This window comes from Hevea brasiliensis, chromosome 12 (assembly GCF_030052815.1).
Source record: "Hevea brasiliensis isolate MT/VB/25A 57/8 chromosome 12, ASM3005281v1, whole genome shotgun sequence".
Classification (NCBI taxonomy): Eukaryota; Viridiplantae; Streptophyta; class Magnoliopsida; order Malpighiales; family Euphorbiaceae; genus Hevea; species Hevea brasiliensis.
Genome location: NC_079504.1, coordinates 23141493 through 23155852, shown reverse-complemented (window position 1 = coordinate 23155852; position 14360 = coordinate 23141493). Strand labels below are relative to the sequence as shown.

The following is a 14360-nucleotide window of genomic DNA, read 5'->3' as shown; positions in this document are numbered from 1 at the left end:
AAATCGTTACAACTACTCTATAAATTTATTTTTCTTCTCTTTGACTATTGATACTGAATTGGATTAATCATAATTATTGTGAGACAATAACTTTAAATAAATAAATATATATATATATATATATATATATATATATATATATATATATATATATATATATGAGGATTTAAACAGAGCAGGCGCAAATGAGCAGAAGCGCTTGACGCATGGAAGCCAACTAGCCAACTTTATATATTTATAGAGTATATATATATAAAGTTGGCTAGTTGGCTTCCATGCGTCGCGTCCTGCGTTTCCTGTTCATTTGCGTCCTGCGTCCCTGTTTAATCCTGTGCGTGTGTGTGTGCATATATATATATATATATATATATATATATATATATATATATATATATATATTAAAATCATTTTATTTTATTGTTATTTGATATTTCTCTTTAATACTTTGGGTGTGTAGGAGATTTGAATATTCAATCAGTCAATTGAAATTGTCTCTCTTCCATTGAAAATAATTATTGTCTTAAAGGTTCCAGGTGAGTGGTAATTATAGTACATGACACCGTTTTAGTCCCTTTTAAAATTTCTTAGCATTAAGTTTGTTATTAAATGAAATTTTAAATCAATATTTTAATAATTATTTTATATGTGATTTTCTAGAGTTTTATTTTATTATTGAATTTTATTTTAATTTTGATTAAATAATTGATTTTGTCAACTATCTCTGCATTAGACCCATTAGGATTCCGGGAACAAGCCTTTAATGTATTTATATTGATTGATATTTGACTATAAAATTTGTCGATGTGTTACACTGAATTGATTTGAGATTGATTTGATCTTATTGACTCTCTGAAACTATTGAAAGACGCTATTGGAATTGCACTATCAGTTATTATTAGCTATATGAAATTTTTTATTGATTTTGATTGATTTGTACAAATTAATTTTCTATTTTGAATTGATACCGCTCTGCATTTACATGTCCGCCCCACCGTGTGGACTATCACGGTATTAGGTTGCATTGTCGAGTCATGCATCATTGCAGTTTATGGTTTGCATTAGTATCATATGCATTGATATCTGTGAAGGAGGAGGAATGTATCTAATATCTGGTAGCGCGCTTACCATCTGGCCTTTGGTAATGTGGGGTATCATCACCCTGGTGCACTGTACCATAAAATTTTTATTGAATGAATTTATTTTATTAATGATTTTGACAGTATGAGCATGATTTTATTGAATATAAAATTTATTGTAAAATTAATTAAGCGTCTGCCTGTTTCTATTCCGTTGTGTGTTATAATTATCATTCACTGAGCATTGCTATAATTATCATTCACTGAGCATTTAGCTCAAACCACATTTTCTCTGTCTGTTGTCTGTTTCAGATCAGTAGAATTCTGCAGCTGATCTAAATATTCAGTCTATTTTCTGGAGAGGTACAACTTTGATTTGATCTCATGGTATACCCGAATTCATGTTTTCTCGGGCTAATAATTAATTTAGTTTATTAAACAGTTTAAGTTTTTATTTAAAATCTGTAGAGACTCCGCAGTTTACTTAAGAGATATTTATAATATTTATTCAGTATTTTATTTATTTGAATTTTATCTATTTTTGGGGATTAGTAAGTGATAATATATTTATTCAATATACTCTGATAAGACTTGCATGATTTAAGAATATTTAAATTATGCACCAATCACGATTTAAAATTTTGCATCGTGATAGCTCTATAATTGGCTCAACAGTTAATGAAAAAGAGAATGGATGCAGAAGAGACATGTCTTGTACTCTTCTTGTTGCCTAGCTGCATAAATAGAAGCCGATGCTTGGCGGTAATCATTATTTGCAGTTTATTCCAAAACACAAGGCTCCAAAACCACTGCAGTTGAGATATAAGCAAAACAATTAATGCCATACGTGAATATTATTTGACTTTCCTCCTCAGTGAGATGTAATCTCAGGGAAAGCATACGGCTTAAACAGGATTGAGTGATCACATGAGCCACAGAGAGAAAACACTTGGAGATCCCTAATGTGGATATCCCTATACGTGACATCTTCACTGCATGGGACAATGTACAGATATTGACTTACTGACAATGACACATATAAGAGTTAACAAGCCTTCGGCAGACATTGCCGGCCCAAATCCTCATGCCTGCCTTACGTTGAGTGAAGATCCAAAAAATAAAAAACAAAGGAGCAGGTGGAGGGCTTCTCGTCAACTTTTATCTCTTAAGCATATATTAGGTCTTGGTTCCTATAACATCCCAAAATCGAGGCTTGTCTTATTGGTCATCATTCCACCATAACTAAGGGCTCCTTCTAATGGACAACCAGGCTGCGAAGCTCTCTCCGTCTTCATTCCACGACCATATTTCTCTGCTTCTTGCTGGAAGCACAAATGATAGGATAGAGGACATGGAAGAATCGAGAAAGGGAGCCAAAAAAAACAGGCAGAGATCTTCCAGTTCCACGGCAGGCTTTTTCCACGATCCATGCCAGAATTGCTCTTCACCTTCGGACCATTTCTGCCAGTCTTCTGGCTTCACACATGCCACATCATCAAAAGTAACAACAGTGGAACAGCCTCTAAAGCATGGGTGCGATTGCAACTACATTCAGCCTTCTTCCGCTCCATCTGTAAGCAAAGATGCTGCAGTGTCTCCTGGCGGTGTTGACAAAATTAAGACAAGTCACAATTCCCAACGAAGTGGCCTGGGTGTTGCCTGGCAATGGTCAAGAATGCGCCAAAGTATAATCAGAAAAAATGACGCAATGGGTTTTCAAAGTACAAGGCATTTCAAGGGATATCCCCGGGAAAGTCCTTCTGAAGCCAATTGCTCACAAAGTCAAGCACTCTCACAAGAAAACTCGAGGGAAGAAATTGATCCTATAAACCAGGAGAATCTCTCTGACTCCGCCTTCAAGTACGCATATTTCAGCAGAAATGATAGCCAACATACTGATAGAGAGCAGAAGAGGCTTAGCGTGAGTGAGCACAGGTCAAGCACAAGCCTCAGTCACAAGTATCAGCCAAAGAGTTTCCAGCAGGTTGTAGGCCATGAAATCAACATTAAGGTCATATTTAATGCTGTTCAGAGGAACAAAGTCGCTCAACTTTATCTTTTTCATGGCCCCAGTGGTACTGGCAAGACATCAACTGCTAGAATATTTGCCATGGCATTACACTGTGAATCCACTTCACTTGACAAACCATGCTGGACTTGCAGAGGATGCTGTAGAAGCCTTTATATGATGGACTTGTGCTCCGGAAGTAGAACCACTGGATTCCTAAGAATTAGTACACTTCTTCAATGCACGTCTTTTGCACAAGCAGTTCCAGGATTTAAGGTCTTCATCATTGAGGAGTCTCATTCACTGACAGCAGAAGCATGGGATGAGCTTTTGGGTATATTGGAAAATACATATAGTGCTACTTTGATTTTTGTGCTGATTGCTGAAGATGCAAACATGATTCCAGAATGCATATCATCAAAATGTCAGAAATTCTGTTTTCCAAGACTTAATAACATGGATGTCACATTAAAGCTAGCAAGAATAGTAGCTGAGGAGGCAATTACAATTGAAAAAGATGCAGTGAAACTGATTGTTGCCAAGGCAGAAGGATCATTGAAAGAAGCAGAACACATATTGGATCAGTTAACCTTATTGGGACCAAGAATCACTAGTTCCATGGTCCAACAACTTGTAGGTGCCTTTTCATTTAACTTCTCCATCAGCTTTCCCTCGGTGCACACACACACACATGCACACTCTTCTCCATATTTGCGGCAATAATGCTCTGACAATATGTCAGCCACATTCCTTCACAACCTTTATTAGGCACTTTCAACAATGAAATGATTTCCCTCATTCTTTTGCATGCAGGTAGGTCTAGTTCCGCAGAATAAACTCATCAATTTACTCAAAGCAGCTCTTTCTGGAGACACTAAGAAAACTATTATAACTGCCAGGGAATTAGTTGCAACTGGGGTTGAAGCTGAAGCCATTATATTCCAGTTGACATCTCTCATTACAGATATACTCACAGGTGTTGCTATCAATATTCCTACTCACTCAGCATTTGCTGGGCCATCCAAAGATGAGGAACTGCTAGAAACCGAATCACAATTCAGTAAGATGCATGAAATTCTTAAACATTATATTCTTTGGTATTTCCCCACCCACTAACTTTCTGGGCAAATGTTGCAGTAGACACTCAATCAGACAACTTATGCTATGCCTTAAAGATATTACTTGACGCGGAGAAGCAGCCTAGATCATCATTTGACAACATTACCTGGGTATATGCAGCTCTTCTACAGATTGCTTCACGAGATATTTCTGATGGAATATCTTCAGGAATTTCCTTTCCAAAGAGGACATTAAAACCCTTGGGTACCCCTTTTAGCACCGAAATAGAATACAGATTTTAGAAGTCAACTAGGAAAAGAAATGGTTCAGGGAGCATAACTCAGAAACCTTAAAAACTTCCTGCAGGTGACACAATCCAATCCCACAGCAGAAATGTGGCAAGTTATCATTCCACCAGCAACACTTATGTGCAACAAAATAGATGCAGCAGAGACCTAAACATAACCAATGCAAGCATGGAGAAGACAGTGAAATACAAAGGAAAAGGAGTTGCAAGGGAGCTTAACTTAGCTAGCATGAGAGACATGGATGAGATTTGGTTGAATATCCTTGAAAGAATAGAAAGCAGAGATATCAAACAATTCTTGTCCAGCCATGTGAAGCTTGCATCATTAACAGTATCCAGCGGTAATGCTCTTCTTCCTACTAGGTAGCTGTGTAACACAATCACAATTTTATTGCTACAAAAAACGTTTATTCAGGTGAAACTTTTTTTTTTTTTGGGCTGTAAAATATTCACTCGCAGCAGCCAATGTCATTGTACATTTGATGTTCAAAAGAGCTGAAGCCAAGCTGGCAGCCCAGATGTCTGAACAAAGCATATCAAAAGCTTTAGAAACTGCAATTGGGTGCTTAGTCATGGTAAATATGAGCTTGGAGCCAGTTGAATTGGGGATCATCAAAGAAGATACTGCCTCTACCAACAACTTCCAGTCAGCTGAATGCAATCATCCAAGAGAACCGCATCAAAAATCATTTCCTGAGATTTTATACAAAGCAAATTCTGGAGCTACATTGCACCAAAGCACATATAGGAAATTGGGTTCTTCATCAGTTAGCAACCCACAGCTTACTGAGTTGAAAGATAGCACATTGATAGCTGAAGTGCAAGCAGCAAGAGAAACAGAGGCACGCAGCCAGATTTTGCCCTTTTCGGGATCTCTGATGCAGGAGAACCAAATGAGAGCCTCCACAGGTCCCACAACCAATTCTCTGGGAAAGGATCAATTGTTACTAGACGTAGCCCAGATATTAAGAAAGGAAGAGCCTAAACACAGTTGGTTGTCGTTGTCCTCTTTTCAGCAGAATGATGCAAGTGTCGAGCCATACAGCCAAGACATACTGTTCGAAATTGCAAACGTAGACAAAGAGAACAGAGCCAAAAAAGGTCCAAAGCTCCCAAAAGGCTCATCTAAAGTTCACGAGGTTAATCATTTGCATGAGAACAGAGAAAGCATGTAAGCAGGAAAACACACAATGCACACAGACTCTTTCCTTTTTACCTTTTTTCTTGGGCATTTGTAAATTAAGAAGAATGAGCTTAATTCACTTTTCTCGCTTTCCTATAATTTTGAACAGAGGATTATTCCGCTCTTGGAGTTGCAAGGAGGTGTTGTGCCAGAAGAAGACAAAAAGAAATAATCGTCCATCAGCAAGACTGTTGAAAAATAACAACGTATGACACGTACATAGCTTAGAAGAAGTTGAGATTAACAAACATGGACAGAGACATTGAAGTGCAGGTACCGCCAATTGAATCCAAACTGGTCCTCCACAAGGGGAGTGCATCAGAACATAGATTTTTTGTCTCCATGCATAAAATAAAAAATCTGTTTGCATTAAGCTCTAGAGTTACATCGCCTGTCTTTTGGCATCTCTGAAATCTCAATTCTTCAAATACCAAATGGCGAAGTGTATTTGTGATTTTCATTCCTTTGAGATGGTTTACTCTTTACCAGTTCCCTGCGACAGCGCTACGATGGACACAGATCCACCAACTTTTTGCCACGCCATGATTCAAGCTTAATTATCGAAATAGATCCACTATCAAGGTTTAACATGAAGCGGGATGTTGAACTAGAGAAGGCATTTCTTCATATGCATCAGCTTCTCAAGTATAAAATCATTCATACACATCTCCAAGGTGTTAATTGATTAAATGGGCTTCTAACTGACATCAAGCCCACTGAAAGAGGCATCTCCATAATAGTAAAGAGAACTGGCAGATACTCTCTGCGTTAGATACGCCCCTTTCTACGTTAGCATGGAGGTAGCCACCAAGGGCAGTCACAACATAGAAGTCAGGCAAATCCAAAAAATCATGGTACACAATGTCAACATGGCAATCAATAGCTATCATTCCATTCATGACTTTTAAGAAACTGCCCCACTCTCCGAACTGCAATCTGCAGTCTAACTGGAAGCCATACCTCAGGCCCCGTCTAAACAGGTTGTCCTATGTTCAAATTCTCCTTCCCGTAACCCCAAAAAAAAATTACTTAAGCAGGTGGGATCTGCAAGGAACCTGAGATATCTCCTAGTTAATTAAATATACAGAACATTCCCAATTACTAGCAACACAAACCAAAGGAGAAATAAATACTGACCTCTAGTACTAATCGGATAAGTTACAATATTCCATTACACAAACAAACATTTGAAGAAAAAAAAAAGATACAAAGGAAGATTGCACCTTTCACTTTCCTTGTTCCCAAAATCTATGCACACAAAAGTACTTTCGAGTGCTGTTCTTCTCCTTGGTTATTAGTAGCGATGCTTCCTAAAATGCACAAGGACATGGTGCAGCTTTCAAAACAAAAAGACCATGACATTTGAGGGAAACAATCAAGGCTGATTCTGAAGATGAAGCCACTTCTCTTATCTGAGAATTGGATTGTCCCTGAATCTTGAACACCAATAAGGCAACATTCTCAAGAAATTATTTGCATAATTTCATAATCATAAGCCAAATCCTAACCTTCGACTGGTCTATCGTATAACATCCTGAAAGATGATTATCAAGGCCTATGGTCCCAACAGCCAACTTTAACCCTCATCAAATACCCATATCATTATATGTCATGATCCATAAATAATGAGCAAATAGGATAACCACAAACGTAGATTTGTCCCTCATAAATGATAATGAAGTTAATTACTCAAATTTAATAAAACTTTCGTGCTCTTGTCTGCCAGCACCATGTAAGCCTTAACAAGTTCCTCCTTAACCATGAAAAGTACAGAAGCTGCAAAAACACTCTGTACTATTTTTGTGCCCATCCCTTTATAAAAACCAGGCACCCCTTCAAAACGAATCATTTTAATTACTGCATCAAGCGTACCTGCATTTATACCATTAGAGAAGTAAATTTTCTTTATTACAGAAAGAGGAAAAGAAGCAAGACATGCACTTCTCAAAGTTCAATCACATGAAAATGTCTACGTAAGAGAGCACAAAGCAACTTAAGAAACAAAAAATTAATCATGATAGCTGACATATGTGCAGATTGTAGTGCAAAAGAATCAAATAGGGATTGAAGACAATACAATAGTCTGGAGGAGAAAATAATAAAGTGTATTATACGAGGGAAAAAATTGAAACCACTAACCATGCCGGGTACACCCATTTAAACATATTAAATTACAAAGCTGAACAAGAAACAACATAGAAGAAAATAGAGGTTAGTAGAGCATTACAAAGCTTGAACCTAGAGAACTGTATATAATATATCAATACACATGTATGACAAAGCAGTTATCCTACTCAAATCATAAAGCCATTTCTAGTTTCATGGGCTTAAAAAAAAAAGATTATTAATTTACAAAGCTTGCACTATAAAACCTTACTTTTTACAATATATATCATAAGATTTCAATTTCAAAGCACATCCAAATTGCATGGATAGAAAACACATTCGTAGAACTTTTATTGGGACATGGATTTACTACCACTACACACAATGGCAGATCCATCATTTGAGCCCCCCAAAAGGCTGAATCTAGTGAACCTAAGAGTGGCCACCAGGCAGGGTCAAAATTGGCAATTCCAGTTCAAGGGAACCAGAACCGGACTGCAAGGTTCCCCTTAGTTCATTATCCGATTCAATTCTAAGTTTGATCAAATCCAATTGTTCAAATTTTTAAATTTCCAGTTTTGGCCTGAAACTTTAACAAACCAGACGATTCTCAAGCCAAGTTTTGATCAATCTGGATTAGTTTTGGTTCTAGAATGGACCATTCTAGTTCCTAACCGGACCGTGACCAGGTCTATGTGAACCTAATCTATTAGGGGCTCCTAAAATATAAAATTACAATCAGAGCTTTGTACATAAATAGTATCAAAACCTTTTTATATTTTAGACATTTTCAATAGCATGAAAATCATTTTAGTGTTGACACCAAATTACAATTGTCCTACAAGCCAAAACCATAGTTAACCATATTATCAGTACAAAGTAGGGATGTTTGATGTCAATGGATTGGATATTTTTTGAGCACCCGATCCAATCAAACCTTAATAGAACAAGATCAAGTAGCATATAATTGGATTTGAGATGGGTTTTGGTTTAAAAACTATACTCATGTTAGGTTTGGATTTTATGTATTATGCACCTATTACTTGAATCCGTTTATATAAATAATTAATCAAATATAAAAATATATTTTACAATAATACTTATTAAATTTTTTGAATATTATATTTAAAATAATTGACTTTAAATATTTTATAAGATTATTAAAATTTCAAAATATAAATTATTAATAAAAATATATTTTCATGTAAATAATTAATTAAAATATAAAAACTAAATGGGTTTGGATAGTATTTGGATAATGATAATCAGGTTTGAGATGGGTATGGGTAATTTAGTATGAATTTTAATATGGTTTGGGAGCGGCTCGTGTTAAATATTAATCGGGTTCAGATTCAAATAGAGTATTTTAGTAGGTATCCCACCTATTGCCATCCCTAGTGCAAAGCAATATACAAATATGAATAGATGGTGCTGGATTAAACAATGCACGTTAGAAGTAAATACAAATTCCAATTTATTGTGAAATGGAAGTTTGGCTATTATAATAATTGCATAACTAACCAAAGTTAATTGTGTGTTCTTAAAATTAAAAGGATGGCTAAAAAGCAAAACAGGAAAAAAAATTCATGCATTTTTAGGTAATATGGCCAAATATGTTATGCTCACATCAATCTAAGAGCAAACCTGAGTATCTCAGTGAATTATTTCCACCAATCTCCTGTTTTGCTTGAAGCCTTGACTGCAAAAAAGACAACATAAAGAAGAAGAGACTTAAAGCATACATATAGATCAGTGTGCTGTGAGTGGCTGAGCTGTCCCAACAGTGAGAGAGACTGCAGGAGCTGACAGTGCTAAATCAATTTCTTAAAGAAAGCCCACAGTGATTGCCTGGAAAAAAAAAATGAAGAGCATATACCCAAGCACAGCCTGTAAACCTTGTGATTTGCAGATGACGATGCCAGTGTCAATCTTTAGAACATTTTATATAACAAAGCTGATGGGTACATCGGTTGGCCATGATAACTAATGATTTATACTTATTTTCTCTTTAGTTTATTTTTTTATATGATAATTTAAAATGCAGTGAATTTACCTTGACAACCAACAGGGGGTATGTTGAGACAGTTGCTCCCAATTTTGCCAAGGCTCCTAGTAAGAAAACCTTTTTCCCAAGACAAGAAAGTTTAACATGTGCACAAAAAGGCCAAATATCTTACAAAAGACTGGTAAAAGACCAAATAAAAAGTCATTCTGAAACATGCATTCTGATATATGATCTGAAACATTGAAAGTAGTTTCATACCTCTAAAGCAGTTACGTTTTTATACCCCTGCTTGCTAGCAGAACGTTTTGCCCTTAGATGCTTTAACGATGTCTCATAAATCATAAATTGGATGGATGGATTACACACCTGGCATTCACAGTTCCTAATCATAACAGGTGCAACTCAGTGGACTTCATATATAATAATAATAATAATAACATAGCTAACCATAATAAGTGTAGGAATGATGCCTTTCCAAAATCCACTAATTCCAGCTTCATTATAAACTTCACATGCCTTGCAAGAACATAAACACACAGAAGAAACAAAAATTAACATCAAAAGAAACTAAATGGTAAATTACTAAACCACACCCCACCCCCCGAAAAAAAAAAACACAAAAAAAGGCTTGCCATTATGTAAGCTTTGATCCCTACTATTTCAAAATTAGCAATTTTGGTCCATGTTGTTTTTCAATAACTTTGCACTTTACTCAATTATAATACTATGATTCTTCATTAGACTTTATTCTTTGACATTTTAAATTAGACCACACCCTAGTCCCTAAAGTTTAAAATAGAATTGCAACTTTTAGTCCCTTAATATCTTACACTTTTCACTAATAGCAATACAAGGACTAAAATTACTAACTTTGAAACAACATAGATCAAAGTGTATATCATTGCAAAACTTCAATGAGCTTTTGTAATTTAACTAAAACTAAAATGTTAAATCCAACGGGACAATTGATGCCATCAAGCATCAAAGTTCATAAAGCGAAGGATATAAATGAACACTAACAAGAATCATGCCCTTCCCGTGCTCATGTAAAACACAAGCATGTTCAGGAGGGGAAAAAAAAGAACAGGAAAGAAATGGCTACCAACCGCATGTAAAGTCCCATAAGGACGAGGTTTTATTGAATCAAGTTCAGCCAATTTGTCCTGTAAAGCTGAACCTTGTAAGCCACTCTCAGAAGCTTCCCTGATTAAAACTTCTTTCTTTCTCTCCATAATTTTTTTTTCTGCTTGAGTATGTGTCTAGAATCAAATACAGAATGTCAAACATAATCTTCACTCCAAAAGATTAAAATAGAATCGAAAGGTTGCATAAGGGCAATCCAACAGTAGTTGATAAACCATTCAGTGGCTATAAAATCATTCTAGGTAATCTGTCACAGTATTATGAGGCAGAACTACTGCTGTGAATAAATTGAAGTTCTGCTAGCAGTATATCATGCCATGTGTACCATCACCATGGCTCAAAACGGCATGCATGATGCATTCATGGAATATCTAGCTATAAAAATGTTTCAAAACCAGTAGATTTCCAATTACATAATATCAGAATATAACATATCAAAAGAAGCCACGTAAAATCAGAACAAAGCACCAAAAAACCAGCTACAAATAATAGCCAACCATGCACCAGCAGAATAGAAGTCAAGCACTATTGCACATATGCACTTGTCATCCTATACATCACTTGTTTCCTTCATTGGTGTTTGTGGGTAACGTTGTGCAAGTGTAATTTTGGAGATATCTTATTTTGTTGTTATAGAGCCAAATGGCACAAAGGATCTAGATTGTACATCGACTAAATACTTGTATGTCCAAAGTGACTTTAATTAAATTCATTGGAAAGGTCAAAACTAAATCCTATAAAATAATGGTATTTATAGGGAAATATCCACAGGCACCTGCATACGAGTCACAAGAACCCATATCGGGTTTGTCAGCAATACATTCAATGACCTGCATGATGAGAAAATTGTAGTAAGAATATTATTCACACACCATTACTTCTCCTTGTTATTGCCAAAGCTAGGTTCAACCCTTGTAAGTGACTAAACTTTATTTTTAGAAATCTGTCTGTTTGTTCTAGATAATAGCCAGCTTTGATATTATATGTGATTATGACAAAAAGTCACTGATTAAAGGAGAACTTACCCGGCCATAGCAGCCACAACAAGCCAAGAAAACATGCCAACGGTACCATCTCCCCGACCTTTGGCTTTACGAGAAGCTGCTATGGCCTCAGCCTTGTTCTTGAAAACTTGATAAAAGTAGTAATAAATGCCCTGGCAGCATGCAAAAGAAGAGTAAAATATTGTAGCAACAATTTATCAAAAGCTAAAAAGAGATCTTTATAATTTTGAAATGGGTCGATATTTTCCGAAAAAAAAAAGGTCGATATTTGTTCTTGCATATAGATGCACATCGGTCTTGTACCCAATTATTTCAACATGAAATGCCTAACAAAACTTAAAAATAATATTTAGTCCGTCTACTAGATCAGCAATCAGTTTTAAACTGAAATAGACAAGACTGATAATCTACGTCTACTGCAATCGGAAAAATAGGTCTCCGGGTGTTAGTGAGTGTTGCATATTCAAAACTAAAATTGGTGGGGAAAAAAATGCTTCATTGAATCAGCATGACCATTAAAGACCAGGTAAATTTTAAATTGAAGGTAATTGTTGGGGTAGAACGCATAAATATACCATTGAAATGAATAAGCAAAGCAGCAACGGACCTGAGAAGCAGCAGTTCCAAACAGAGAGGGCTTAAGGCCGCTATAAAGTCCACCCCAACCTTCGGTTTTAATGACCTGGCAAAATATAAAATAGGCTCCATTTCCATATGTTGGATATTGAAACATCACAATATGGACTAAAATTCTGATCAAAGAAGGCAAGAGCAGTTGCTTGTTGTCTGGTGATACCTGAAAGATTTGAAGAAGCGTTCCAGGTGCAGAATCAAGGGAGCCTTCATTCTTCTTCTTCTTGGCCCGTCTTTCGGTTTGCTGGCGCGTATTTACCTGCAAATATCAATTCAATAAAAAAAACGGATGAATAAGGAGTTAGAGGAGAGGAAAGCAGGGGAAAGGAGAGTACCGTTTGCAGGGGATAAGTGATTATCTGCGCAATAATACCACCACCTGCTCCCGCTAGCCCATTCGCCACTGCGTCTGACTTTGACATGCTTTTCCCCAAACTCTTCTGGCTCTCCTGTTCTTCCTGCCCCTTATTTCTTGTCTGTTGATATATTTTGGTAAATTATGGATACGGCACCTAATCTTTAATTCATCATACAGAACAAAATATCTCTATTTTTAATTTAAATAAATAAATTAAAAATGTAAAATTTTAATATAATAAATATTAAATTAATAAAAATTTAAAAATTAATTACTAAAGTTTATATTGTTTAGGAGAAATTATAAAAGAAAAAAACATTATGGCTTTACTTTTTTTAATTTAAAATTTAAATTTTATTTTGTGATAAAGTGATATTTAATATTTTTAAAAAATTATTTTTTAAATCTATGTTAGCAAATTTTAATGGAGAATGATGAAAATTTGTTAATGGAGTAAAATTTTAAGAACTATTTTGTCACAGAATAAGTCTTAAATCTTAAAATAAAAATTAGCAAAATTATAAGAATTTTTTTTATAATTTTTCTTATTATTTAAATTAAAGATATAAAAATTTTATATTACTTAAATTAAATATGATAAAAAATTTTATCACATATTATTTATAATAAATTTAGTAATTATATTAGGATTGCATCGACTGATTGAATTAGTGAATCAATGAATCAGCCTTCAAATTGAGTTGAGTTTATAATTAAATTAGATAAAAAAATGACTCGATATGACTTGATTAATCTGACGATTGAACCAATAAATCAGTGTTATCCGATTGGTCCGGACAATTTAATTATTTAATAAATTTTTTTATTTTTTTATTTCTGATATAGAAAACTAAATTTAAAATCTCATGAAAAAGTCTTTAAAATTAAAATCAATTAAGTTAGCTTGATAACTATGTGTTTTTTATTTTAATACATTTATTTTTTAATATTTACTTAATATTTCATAAATATTAAAAAAAATTATATTTGTAAAAATTTTGATACAATATATTACTTGAATACTTCTATGTAAAATTTAAAAACACAATTAAATTTATTAAATATAACTTAATAAATATTAAAATTTTATCTTAAATAATTAAAATTTAAGTAATTAAATTTATTTATATTAATAGGTATTACTTTTATTTTTTTAATTAATTTATATTTTAATTATTTTTTAATAATATACTGATTAAATCATTGACCTACTTGTTGAATCATTGACTCATTCACCGGTCTTTTCACTGGGTCAAGCTCAAGTTTAATAACACTGCTTTCAACTACATTTCATTTATTTTTACTCTCTTTTTTGTTCATTAGATTTTATAATCTATTGCTACTTTCCTGCTTAAGGTTCATTTCATCTGAGATTGAAAAAAATTAACAGTTATTAGTTATGGGAATAATGATTAAAATAAAACATAATAATTAATAAAATAAAAAAATTCAAAATAATATTTATGTGTTTTTAAAAT

General features: G+C 34.4%; 2 protein-coding genes across 6 annotated transcripts; one reads left to right on the top strand and one right to left on the bottom strand.

Moving 5' to 3' along the window:
• The first annotated feature begins 2147 nt into the window (after positions 1–2147).
• Positions 2148–6131, top strand: LOC110658371 (protein STICHEL-like). Of its 3 annotated transcripts, none has more exons than XM_058131290.1 (6): positions 2148–3721; positions 3902–4144; positions 4225–4407; positions 4510–4791; positions 4910–5621; positions 5743–6131. In XM_058131290.1, the coding sequence occupies exons 1-6, from the start codon at positions 2335–2337 to the stop codon at positions 5843–5845; spliced, it is 2910 nt and encodes a 969-aa protein (XP_057987273.1). In that variant the 5' UTR covers positions 2148–2334; the 3' UTR covers positions 5846–6131. The 3 variants fall into 3 exon arrangements, with proteins under 3 accessions (XP_057987273.1, XP_057987272.1, XP_057987271.1); XM_058131289.1 differs by having other exon boundaries at positions 4222–4407; positions 4913–5621; XM_058131288.1 differs by having other exon boundaries at positions 4222–4407.
• A 621-nt stretch (positions 6132–6752) lies between these two features.
• LOC110658431 (peroxisomal nicotinamide adenine dinucleotide carrier) lies at positions 6753–13024 on the bottom strand. 3 transcript variants are annotated; one of them, XM_021816051.2, is made up of 11 exons: positions 12860–13024; positions 12688–12783; positions 12499–12573; positions 11913–12043; positions 11663–11717; positions 10851–11003; positions 10192–10260; positions 10003–10110; positions 9793–9861; positions 9384–9438; positions 6753–7505 (listed from the first exon to the last, which is right to left on the bottom strand). In XM_021816051.2, the coding sequence occupies exons 1-11, from the start codon at positions 12944–12946 to the stop codon at positions 7315–7317; spliced, it is 1089 nt and encodes a 362-aa protein (XP_021671743.1). In that variant the 5' UTR covers positions 12947–13024; the 3' UTR covers positions 6753–7314. The 3 variants fall into 3 exon arrangements, with proteins under 3 accessions (XP_021671743.1, XP_021671744.1, XP_021671745.1); XM_021816052.2 differs by having other exon boundaries at positions 6753–7069; XM_021816053.2 differs by lacking the exon at positions 10851–11003.
• Between the last annotated feature and the right edge of the window lie 1336 nt (positions 13025–14360).

Bases quoted from the DNA above. Each gene is read 5' to 3' on its own strand.
- LOC110658431 (XM_021816051.2), bottom strand. From the start codon at position 12,946: ATGTCAAAGTCAGACGCAGTGGCGAATGGGCTAGCGGGAGCAGGTGGT. The intron at 11,718-11,912 runs GTAAGTTCTCCT...CTCATCATGCAG, and splicing joins GTTGTGGCTGCTATGGCCGG to GTCATTGAATGTATTGCTGA. The intron at 10,261-10,850 runs GTTGGTAGCCAT...TGTTCTTGCAAG, and splicing joins CTTATGGGACTTTACATGCG to GCATGTGAAGTTTATAATGA.
- LOC110658371 (XM_058131288.1), top strand. From the start codon at position 2,335: ATGGACAACCAGGCTGCGAAGCTCTCTCCGTCTTCATTCCACGACCAT. The intron at 4,145-4,221 runs GTAAGATGCATG...CAAATGTTGCAG, and splicing joins AGAAACCGAATCACAATTCA to TAGACACTCAATCAGACAAC. The intron at 4,792-4,909 runs GTAATGCTCTTC...ATTCACTCGCAG, and splicing joins ATCATTAACAGTATCCAGCG to CAGCCAATGTCATTGTACAT.